The 12,510-nt window shown below is 45.0% G+C and overlaps 1 protein-coding gene across 1 annotated transcript; it reads left to right on the forward strand.

Annotated features, from left to right (window-relative positions):
- Positions 1–918: 918 nt before the first annotated feature.
- Positions 919–1,739, forward strand: LOC129714292 (thioredoxin-like). The gene has a single exon (XM_055663852.1). The coding sequence runs from the start codon at positions 1,414–1,416 to the stop codon at positions 1,729–1,731; it is 318 nt and encodes a 105-aa protein (XP_055519827.1). The 5' UTR covers positions 919–1,413; the 3' UTR covers positions 1,732–1,739.
- The last annotated feature ends 10,771 nt before the right edge of the window (positions 1,740–12,510 follow it).

Genomic DNA, 12,510 nt, shown 5'->3' on the forward strand with positions numbered 1-12,510 from the left:
GATTTGCCCCCTGCGGCCGGGGCAGTGGAACTCCGGCCCGGCTGGAGCTGGCAGATCCGAGCCGGCTTCCGAGGCCGACTTTGCATTGACCTCTGTTGGTCGGACAAAACGGATAATATGGCATAACTGGAAACAAGGGTGCAGGAAAATCAGTGGTGAACCTACATTATATATATAGTATATTGATTTTATAGTACACTGATTTTATATTGTATAGTATTGTATATTGATAGTATAATGATTTTATAGTACACTGATATATAGTTCTCTGATTTTCCGGCACCCTTGCTTCCAGAGTATGTGTATATATATGTTTGTGTGTGTGTGTATATATATATATATATATATGTGTGTGTGTGTATATATACATACTCTGGAACCAAGGGTGCCGGAAAATTAGTGTACTATAAAATATATATATATATATATATATATGTATATATATATATGTGTGTATTTATATATATATGTGTGTATATGTATATATGTGTGTGTGCATGTATATATGTGTGTGTGTATATATATATATGTTTGTGTGTGTATATATATATGTGTGTGTATATATATATGTGTGTGCGTGTATATATATATGTGTCAGTGTATATATATACATACACATATATATGTGTGTGTGTATATATACATACTCTGAAACCAAGGGTGCCGGAAAATCAGTGTACTATAAAATCAATATATATATATATCTATATCTACATACATATGTATATATATATATGTGTGTATATCTATGTATATATATATATATGTATACACACATACATACATATGTATATGTGTACACATATACATACATGTATATATATATATACACAATATATATTTTATATATTATAATAATATTAAGTACATACATAAATACATACATATAGCCCTCCCTCACTTTATCAAACCAATTAACCTACAAACCTCCAGCATTTTTATCTACCTTCGATTTTCCAGCATCTGCAGTTCCTTTTTAAACCTACAAACCTGTACGTCTTTGGAGTGTGGGAGGAAACTGAAGATCTCGGAGAAAACCCACCCAGGTCACGGGGAGAACGTGCAAACTCCGTACAGACAGCACCCGTAGTTGGGATCGAACCCGGGTGTCCGGCGCTGTAAGGCAGTAACAAAGATACTAGAGGTGTTCAAGCAGGAACTGCAGATGCTGGAAGATCGATGGTACACAACAAAGATACTAGAGGGGCAGCAACTGTACCACCGTGCTACCCGCCCTGTAGTTCCTTGCGCCTCGCCGGAGACACAATGTTGCCCCTTCTCCATCATTGGTAGCCACCATTAATAGCCAATGAGAAATTAAATAATAGCGGTTGACGCGGCTTGTCGTCAGAATGGGTTAGGAGTTGAGAGCGGCGTCAGTGGGTGGGATCCGGAGGCGGGGAAGAAGCAGCAATGGTGGTGAAACATGTAGTGGACGCCAAGCAGCTCCAGCACCTGTTCAGCCAGACCGAGAACCTGGTGGCGGTCATGTACTCTGCCGAGTGGTGCAACAACTGCCGCATGATCCGCCCGCACTTCTACAACCTGGCCGAGCAGATGCCCAACGTGACCTTCGTGGAGGTGGACGTGGACGACGCCGAGCCGCTGGCCCGCTCGGCCGGCATCACCTGCATGCCCACCTTCCACTTCTTCAAGCGCTCCACCAAGATGGGCGAGTTCTCGGGGACCAAGAGGGACAAGCTGGAACATCTGATCGATGAGCTGCAGTGAGCGGCCTGTTAAAACACTTGGGAGGGTTTTGGGTGGGGGGGTGGGGTGGGGGAGTGAAAAACAAAGAAAGGAAAAAAGAATTAAACTGAGGTTTGTCTGCCTTGTGTAGAAAAGCCCCAGAATAAATAAACCCACAACTAAAAGAATTGCAACCCGTGAAGGTCTTCTTCAGGCAAAATATCTTGACATGTTCAAGAAGGAACTGCAGGTGCTAGCAGAATCCAAGGTAGACAAAAATGCTGGAGAAACTCAGCGGGTGAGGCAGCATCTATGGAGCGAAGGAAATAGGCAACGTTTCAGGTCAAAACACTTCTTCAGACTTGATGTGTTTCCGTCTGAAGAAGGGTCTCGCCCCAAAACATCGCCTATTTCCTTCGCTCCATAGATGCTGCCTCACCCGCTGAGTTTCTCCAGCATTTTTGTCTACCTTTGTTTAAACCAGCATCTGCAGTTCCTTCCTACACAAAGTATCTTGATGTTTGAGGAGCTATGAAGATGGACACAAAATGCTGGAGTAACTCAGAGGGACAGGCTGGGAGAACTCAAGAGAGAAGGGATGGATGGGTGACAATTTGGGTCGAGACCTTGGTTTACTAAAAAAAACAAGCATATGGTGCAGGAGTAACTGGTCTCCCAACACCATCTCTCTCAATTACTATCCCTCTGTGATTCCCACTACTTTCCTGCTCTTCGATCAACTCGGAGATGAGGAAAAACGTTTTCACACCCAGAGAGTTGTGAATCTGTAATTCTCTGCCGCAGAAGGCAGTGGAGGCTTTTAAGGCCCTGTCCCACTTTCCCGAGTTACATAGAAAATAGGTGCAGGACTAGGCCATTCGGCCCTTCGAGCTTGCACCGCCATTCAATGTGATCATGGCTGATCATCCCCAATCTGTACCCCGTTCCTGCCTTCTCTCCATATCTCCTGACTCCACTATCTTTAAGAGCCCTATCTAGCTCTCTCTTGAAAACACCCTGAGAGGCAGAGAATTCCACAGCCAAATCCGCCATTCAATCGTGGCTGATCTATCTATCTTTGCCTTAAAAATATCCATTGACTTGGCCTCCACAGCCTTAGAAACATAGAAACATAGAAAATAGGTGCAGGAGAAGGCCATTCGGCCCTTCGAGCTTGCACCGTCATTCAATATGATCATGGCTGATCATCCAACTCAGTATCCTGCACCTGCCTTCTTCTCCATACCCCCTGATCCCTATAGCCACAAGGGCCACAACTAACTCCCTCTTAAATATAGCCAATGAACTGGCCTCAACTACCTTCTGTGGCAGAGTATTCCAGAGATTCACCACTCTCTGTGTGAAAAATGTTTTTCTCATCTCGGTCCTAAAAGATTTCCCCCTTATCCATAAACTATGACCCCTTGTTCTGGACTTCCCCAACATCGGGAACAATCTTCCTGCATCCTACTCACGTATTCTCCCGAGTTTTCCCCTTGATTCAAACTCGGAGAATTACGGTAAAAACCAGCCGTAGGTACCCAAGGCTATTTTGTTGTACTCGTGGACATTTTTCAACATGCTGAAAAAACGTCCCGACTTTACCCGATGCCCCGAGTACCAACGGCTGGCATTACGAGCTGCTACAAAATATCTACGGCCTCCTACGGACTCTTTGGGCTAAGGGAAGCAAGGGATATGGGGGGGAATGCCGGAAAAGGGTACTGATTCTGCATTGACTGGCGGTGCTGGCTCGAAGGCGGTGCACCTACTTTCTATGTTTCTATGTCCTGACCTCCAGAGATGCTGCCAGACCCTGTGAGTTACTCCAGCACTGTGTGTCTTTTGATGTGTGAGCATCAGCAGTTGTTGCCCACTGATGGAATCACCAAGGGTTATTGATGGTGGGCGACATCTTGAATACAATTGTGGGCGTTTTGGTTCAGTCCTGTGACCTCCTTAGCCAATGTAAGAATCAATGGTTTTGATTTACGGGTGACAACCGGTATGTTGAAAGGATGAGAGACTTAAATACTAGTACTTGTGTTTTTTTTAAAGAAAATTTTGAAATGAAAGAAAAGTGCTGTCATGAACTGAAATGAAAGAAAAAGCAAGTCAGCCACATTCTCAGGAGGCAGACTCAACAATAACTAAAAAGTTTCTCCAAAATCCACAAACTTGACTGTCCTGGCAGACCCATTGTTTCTGCCTGTTCGTGTCCCACTGAACTTATTTCCACATACCTCGACTCCATCCTATCCCCCCTGGTTAAATCCCTCCCCACCTATGCTCAAGACACCTCCCATCTACTCCATGACATCCGTTTTCCAGGCCCCCATTCCCTCATCTTCACCACGGATGTCCAGTCACTCTACACCTCCATCCCCCACCAGGAGGGTCTTAAGGCCCTCCGATTATTCCTCGACCGCAGAACCAACCAATCCCCGTCTACTGATACTCTCCTCCGCCTAGCGGAAAAAAAAAGATTTCCCAGCATCTGCAGTTCCTTCTTAAACACTGTAACTAAATTGTTAACTGCTTCCTCCAGGACAAGGGGTCACAGCTTAAGGATAAGGGGGAAATCCTTTAAAACCGAGATGAGAAGAACTTTTTTCACACAGAGAGTGGTGAATCTCTGGAACTCTCTGCCGCAGAGGGTAGTCGAGGCCAGTTCATTGGCTATATTTAAGAGGGAGTTAGATGTGGCCCTTGTGGCTAAAGGGGATCAGGGGGTATGGAGAGAAGGCAGGTACAGGATACTGAGTTGGATGATCAGCCATGATCATATTGAATGGCGGTGCAGGCTCGAAGGGCCGAATGGCCTACTCCTGCACCTAATTTCTATGTTTCTATGTTTCTTAATACACAGAATGCTGCTTGACCTGTTGAGGACTTTGTATTTGTGATACAGTGTGGAAACAGGCCCTTCAGCCCAACCTGCCCACATCGGCCAACATGTCCCATCTACACTAGTCCCAACTGCCCACGTTTGGTCCATATCCCTCCAAACCTGTCCTATCCATGTACCTATCTAACTGTTTCGTAAATGTTAGGATAGTCCCTTGCCTCAACTACTTCCTCTGGCAGCTTGTTCCATACACCCACTACCCTTTGAGTGAGAGTTATCCCTCAGATTCCTATTAAAATGTTAGTAGGCATAGAGTTATGCAGCACAGAAACAGGCCCTTCAGCACAACCATGCCGACCTCGATGCTTCATCTACACTAGTCCTACCTGCCTGTGCTTGGCCCATATATCCGTCTAAACCTTATCATGTCCATGTACTTGTCCAAATATCTATCCAACTGTCTGAAGAAGGGTCTCGACACGAAACATTACTCGTTCCTTTTCACCAGAGATGTTCCCTGACCCGCTGAGTTAAGGGTCTGTCCCACTGTACGAAGTAATTCAAGAGTTCTCCCGAGTTTCCCCTGATTCGAACTCGGGAGAATTACGGGAATAGCCGGCCGTAGGTACTCGGAGCTCTCGTGGACATTTTTCAACATGTTGAAAAATCTCCACGAGACTTCACGAGCTTACCGTTTCCCCAGTGTCTGCCATTAGCGTTATAAGCCGCTAAGAGACGTCCCCGAGCACCGACGTACCCGCTACGTACATTCTACGTGCTTCCAGGAGTTTGATTTTTTTTTAAATTTTGTTCTATATGTCAACCACCCTCTGTGTACAAACCCTTCTTCTCAGGTTCCTGTTAAATCGTTCTATAATTTCAAAAATCTACAATTTCTTTTAAAAATCTATGATTGTTTGATAACCGTATAGTATGGATTATAGAAGAGATTAGGAATAGGTCTGAATTTTGTTCACATTCCCAGAAGGTCCCAATGTATACTTTCCGCAGTGGTTTGTCTATCAGAAGTGAATGCCAATCCAAAAAAATCTAGACCAGTAATTAAGCCATGTTGAGTAGAAATCAAAAACTACAGGTGCTGGAAATTTAACTACAGATTTGGCCCGACCTGAGAATATTTCCAGCATTGCTGAGAGAATGGAGCAGCTGGGCTTGTACACTCTGGAGTTTAGAAGGATGAGAGGAAATCTCATTGAAACATATAAGATTGTTAAGGGCTTGGACATGCTAGAGGCAGGAAACATGTTCCCGATGTTGGGGGAGTCCAGAACCAGGGGCCACACAGTTTAAGAATAAGGGGTAAGCCAATTAGAACGGAGACGAGGAAACAATTTTTCTCACAGAGAGTGGTGAGTGTGGAATTCTCTGCCTCAGAGGGCGGTGGAGGCAGGTTCTCTGGATACTTTCAAGGGAGAGCTAGATAGGGCTCTTAAAAATAGCGGAGTCCGTGGATGAGGGGAGAAGGCAGGAACGGGGTACTGATTGGGGATGATCAGCTGTGAACACATTGAATGGCGGTGCTGGCTCGAAGGGCCGAATGGCCTACTCCTGCACCTATTGTCTATTGTCTATTATTTGAGGCATGTACTGCAACTCATCAATAACCGACTCTTTAATCTTGCCAACATTGAGGGACAGGTTATTGTCTTGACACATAGAGGATCTAATTGTCACACATACCTACAAGGGAACAATGAAACTCCTTCTTGCAGCAGCTTACGAACCTGTAAATGGAATAGTATGCAGATAATATGTCATCAAAAATATGATAAATCAGTAACCATGTACTAGGTAACTCAGGTGCATGAACCAAAGTCCATGGTGCAACCAAGGACACTGTCCATGGAAGATTATGGCTGTTGAGGTTAGTGTTATGTAGTGTTCAAGACCCTTGCTGGCAAGGAGCCGTTCTTGAACCCGATGGTCAGGGTCCTGTAGTACATTCCCGATAGAAGGGGTGAAATGAGAATATGGCCAGGGTGGTGTGGACCTTTAGCCCAGTTAGTCCATACTGACTGTCAACCACTCATTCTCCTTAACTATTATCAGATTCCTGTAATGTCTCCCCTCTCACACACCAGGGGCAATTTGCAGTGTGCAATTCACCTGTGCATCTTTGGGGACATGGGAAGAAAACCAAAACAACGAGAGGAAACACTCACAGTCACAGGGAGAATATGCAAACTCCACACAGACAGCACTGGAGATCAGCATTGAACCCAGGTTACTGGAGCTGTGAGGCAGCAGCTGTGTTTTGACCCCACACACAGCTACCAACGGCCTGTTTCCTTTATCATCGTTACTTTTTTGCATATCTTTCATTCGTTATTCTTTATCTCTCCACATCATCGTCTGTATCTCTCGTTTCCCTTGTTTCTAACCAGTGTGAAGAAGGGTCTCAACCCGAAACGTCACCCATTCCTTCTTTCCAGAGATGCTGCCTGTCCCGCTGAGTTACTCCAGCTTTTTGTGTCTATCTTCGGTTTAAACCAGCATCTGCAGTTCCTTTTTATGCATTTTGTCGTGCCACTGTGCACTCCGAGACATTTAAATCCTATACACAGGAGCTCCACTACTAACCACTCCATTTGATCAGACCTTTTAGTTATCCCTTTCCAATATCTGCTTTGGCCGATGAAATTGATAAAGCCGAATTTTGGTTAAAAATATAAGAAGATATTAAATTGGCCTCTGGGCTAGCTTACAGCTTATATTTAGTCTCAGATTAGGCTTGCCTCAGGTTGCGGTGGGTGAGATAATAAATACTATAACATTGTCTCCCAAGTGACAAGCAGAGAAGGAGCTAGATAGGTCTCTTTGATGTATTGGAAAAGTAAGATGTTGTAAACCAAATGTCCTATGTTTATGAGGGAGGAGGTGACGAGAGAGGAAGCAGAGAAGGAGCTAGAGTGATCTCTTTGATGTAAGATGCCTGGCACCAAGTGGCCTATGTTTATGAGGGAGGAGGTGACGAGAGAGGCTAGATCTCTTTGATGTATTTGAAAAGTAAGATGTTGTAAACCAAGTGTCCTATGTATATGAGGGAGGAGGTGACGAGAGAGGAACCAGAGAAGTAACTAGATCTCTTTGTTTAAGAGGGAACTGCAGATGCTGGAGAATCGAAGGTTACACAAAAAAGCTGGAGAAACTCAGCGGGTGCAGCAGCATCTGTGGAGCGAAGGAAATAGGCAACGTTTCGGGCCAAAACCCTTCTTCAGACTGAAGGAAATAGGCAACGTTTTGGGCCGAAACCCTTCCGGGTTTCGGCCCGAAACGTTGCCTATTTCCTTCGCTCCATAGATGCTGCTGCACCCGCTGAGTTTCTCCAGCTTTTTTGTGTAACTAGATCTCTTTGATGTATTTGAAAACTAAGATGACATAAACCAAATGGCCAATGTTTTTAATTTATCCTGTACCATGTGACAAAATGCCTTTGATGTGATGCATTCTGTAGAAACCTTTTCCTGTACCTCTGACCATGACTAATGTCTATCGAATGTGCTAAGGTGACAAAAAACCCCACTATGTAATGCAATGTAATTCTGTTGTTCAGAGAAGTGGACTGAGGACAGTGAAGTGTCTACATTGATCACTTGACTGGAGTTCTCCCTCCCTTCCATCGGCCGATAATAAGTAAAGTTTTGAACTGGTCTACCAAACAGTTTGTGTGTTGTCTGTTTATTAAGAAGCGAACCTGTTTAGTTGTTATAAAAGTAACTTTTTCAAAATGATTTGTCTCATGCTCCTGTGAAGCTACGGGAGCGCATCCTTCATTGAAGTTGCTTCTATATGTAAAGGAAATTATCTACAACAATCTCACCAATTATTATTTGTATTGGCAAAGCAGGTATCTGCTGATGGACCCTTGTTGAAAGGCCGTCATAGACTCGAGATATCCTAAACTGATTTATCACCTCTCTAGGCCCGTCTGCGATTTGTGGACCATCTCAAACACGTCAATTGGATATAATCCTGAAGAGCTCCAAACTAAACCTACTACAAAAACACAAGGTAGACAAAAATGCTGGAGAAACTCAACAGGTGAGGCAGCATTTATGGAGCGAAGGAAAATAGGTGATGTTTTGGGTCGAGACCCTTCTTCAGGTTTTCCAACATCTGCAGTTCCTTCTTAAACAAAAACACAATGAACTATTTATCAGGACCTCAACCATTCTGTTGTTAACATTTAAATATCTGATCAGCCTATGATTTCAATGTCACATTATTATCCTATATTGTGCCCTGTACTTTATATTTAATCTGCAGCCTTTCACCTATCATATATTCAGTCTTATGAATGAAGGAATGAAGGATTGATGAATTAATGAAGGAATGAATGGAGGATGAAATGAAGGAATGAATGAATTAATGAAGGGATGAATGGAGGATGAAATGAAGGAATGAATGAATTAATGAAGGAATGAATGGAGGAATGAAGGAAGGAACAAATGAATGAAAATGAAGGAAGGAAGGAGACGGAATGAAGGAAGGAAGGAAGGAAGGAAGGAAGGAAGGAAGGAAGGAAGGAAGGAAGGAAGGAAGGAAGGAAGGAAGGAAAGAAGGAAGGAAGGAAGGAAGGAAAGAAAGAAAGAAGGAATGAAAGTAGGAATGAAGGAATGATACTGTATTGTCACATCCGATAGGTCACAGTGATATGTTTGTTTTACACACTCAAGGTATACAAAGAGTCGCAACATAAAGGGCGCTAACAAAGTATTCCATTTATAACACAATTTGTGGTCCCCATTAGTTCTCAGCAGCAAGTCTGACCCCCGGCACGCATGCGGGCCCGTCCTCGACTGCCGCTCCCGAGGCCTCGACCGCCTTTGCGCGCCCTCGAGCTTGTCCTCACCGCCGGCGCCGTCCTCGACCTCGACCCGACCAGACCGCTCTTGACGACACGACTTCAACCGCTAGCCCCCTCATTGACCGCCAGACCAACCTCCCCGATGACCATCGGCCCATCCTCGGCCACCGGCACCTTCTTGACCGCGAGGACCAACGGCTCCGCGGCGTTGACCCAGTCTAGCCACCGGCGACCTACTGCCCAGCTCATGGCCTCCTGGGGTTCCCCGCTCTTCCTCTTTGCTTGTGTACTTGTTTAAAATCTCTTCTATTTTTATGTTTGTTTTCAGATAGAACGTTTGTGGAATTCTCTGCCACAGAAGGCAGTGGAGGCCAATTCACAGGATGTTTTCAAGAGAGAGTTAGATATAGTTCTTCGGGCTAATGGGAATCAAGGGATATAGGGAGAAAACAGGAATTGGTTATTGATTTTGGATGATCAGCCATGATCATATTGAATGGCGGTGCTGGCTCAAAGGGCTGAATGGTGTACACCTATTTTCTATGTTTCTTTTTCTTAAATGTTTCTCTCCAAACATTATCCGAGTATTTCCAGCGTTTATTCCTGATGCTTCACCATTCATGATATTTGCCTTTGGATTTAAGCTGTAATGCAATGTCAGGAATGCCCATCTTATCGATCTGCCAACACTTCTAATGCCACCCCTTCCTCTCTCTCGCAAGATCACTCTGCAAATTTCCCCAATCTCCACGTTCCACTCCATTGGACTCCATTCAGGGAATCATCTTCTGTTCTCTCTGGTATCTGCTTGTGATGTAATGCCTTCTTTACCACTCAGTCATGTTGCAACTAACAGGGTGCTATGGACATGGACCCCAAGATCCCTCTGTACATAAATGCTGTTCATAAGGTTCCTGTCATTGACTCCATGCTTTCCCCTTACATTGAAACCAACCTCAGCTTGCGTCCTGATGGCATGAACGTTGAATTCTCCCAGTTTTGCTAGCCCTTGCTGTCTCCTCCCCTTCCTTAACCCTCGAGCTGTCTCCTCCCATCCCCCTGCCCCTCGGGCTCTTCCTCCTCCATTTTTCCTTCCTTCTCCCCCCCATCAGTCTGAAGAAGGGTTTCGGCCCGAAACGTCACCTATTTCCTTCGCTCCATAGATGCTGCTGCACCCGCTGAGTTTCTCCAGCATTTTTGTGTACCCTAACATCTCAGACTAGCCTGGATTAAACTCCATCTGCCATTTCTCTAGTCAAGAGAGTTTATTGTCATGTGTCCCAGATAGGGCAATGAAATTCTTGCTTGCTGCAGCACAACAGAGTATTGTAAGCAAAAATACAGAACCGTTCACAAAAAATACAGAAACTTACAAAATTCTTAAGGGGTTGGACATGCTAGATGCAGAAAGATTGTTCCCGATGTTAGGGAATTCCAGGACAAGCGGTCACAGCTTAAGGATAAGGGGGAAATCCTTTAAAACCGAGATGAGAAGAACTTTTTTCACGCAGAGAGTGGTGAATCTCTGGAACTCTCTGCCACAGAGGGTAGTTGAGGCCAGTTCATTGGCTATATTTAAGAGGGAGTTAGATGTGGCCCTTGTGGCTAAGGGGATCAGGGGGTATGGAGAGAAGGGCAGGTACGGGATACTGAGTTGGATGATCAGCCATGATCATATTGAATGGCGGTGCAGGCTCGAAGGGCCGAAAGGCCTCCTCCTGCACCTAATTTCTATGTTTCTAATATACACATAAATAAGCAGATAAAGTGTGATATTTATTGTCTTTCAAAGTTTTGGTTTGAATAAAATTGCGTACCTTGCAGTTATGACAGAGAATAAAATAACTGAACACACACTTAACACAGTTTAACATCCACCACCGGAGTCTACCAGGCACCTCTCATTGTGATGGAAGGCAAATGTCTTAACGTCCTTGTCTCTTCCTTCCTTGTTCTCCCTCTGCGTTGAGGCATCCCTCATCCCAATTCAATCCACCTCCAGTTGAAATTCCATTTGGAATATTTTGGAGGACCAAGAAACCAAAACTAAAAGCGTATTCCCGGGATGGCAGGACTATCAGATGCTGAGAGAATGGAGCGGCTGGGCTTGTACACTCTGGAGTTTAGAAGGATGAGAGGGTATTTCATTGAAACATATAAGATTGTTAAGGGTTTGGACACGCTAGAGGCAGGAAACAAGTTCCCGATGTTGGGGGAGTCCAGAAACAGGGGCCACACACAGTTTAAGAACAAGGAGTAAGCCATTTAGAACAGAGATGAGGAAACACTTTTTCTCACAGTGAGTGGTGAGTCTGTGGAATTCTCTGCCTCAGAGGGCGGTGGAGGCGGGTTCTCCGGATGCTTTCAAGAGAGAGCTAGACAGGGCTCTTAAAAATAGTGGAGTCGGGGATTTGGGGAGAAGGCAGGAACGGGGTACTGATTGGGGATGATCAGCCATGATCACATTGAATGGTGGTGCTGGCTCGAAGGGCCGAATGGCCTACTCCTGCACCTACTGTCTATTGGGATTATAGATATTCCAGGTTTTTGTCGCTGTAATTCTTTGCCCCGGTTCTATTCTGAGCCTGGATTGTGCCCGTAAAACAATGCCAATGCAAGTTTCCACAAAGGTGGTAGAGCTGCTGCCTCACGTTCGCCAGGGACCCGGGTTCGATCCTGACCACGGGCGCTGTGTCTGTGTGGAGTTTGCACGTTCTCCCCGTGACCTGCGCGGGTTTTCTCCGGGTGCCCCTGTTTCCTCCCACACTCCATAAGGCCGACAGGTTAATTGACTTGGGTAAAATTGTCAATTGTCCCTAGTGTGTGTAGGGTAGTGTTACGAACATTCTGCTAGTTTGAAGGGAGGGGGAAACTCGGGAGAATTCGTGAAAAACCTCGGGAAAGTGGGACAGGCCCTTCGGCGTGGGCCGAAGAGCCTGTTTCTGCGCTGTATCTAAAATCAAATCATTTCTTTGTACCTACTTTCCAGACGTCCCTCCTTGGTCTAAACTTGTTTTTATTTGGGTCCTCCCATTCTCTCCACCAACAAAGTCCCTCGGCTGCCGAGGACGTTTCAGACGTTTGAGAGACCAGATAGACAGGATCAAATATCTTACTCCGCTCTAAGATCTTCGGACAGGATGTT

Source organism: Leucoraja erinacea, chromosome 38, assembly GCF_028641065.1.
Source record: "Leucoraja erinacea ecotype New England chromosome 38, Leri_hhj_1, whole genome shotgun sequence".
Taxonomy (NCBI): Eukaryota; Metazoa; Chordata; class Chondrichthyes; order Rajiformes; family Rajidae; genus Leucoraja; species Leucoraja erinaceus.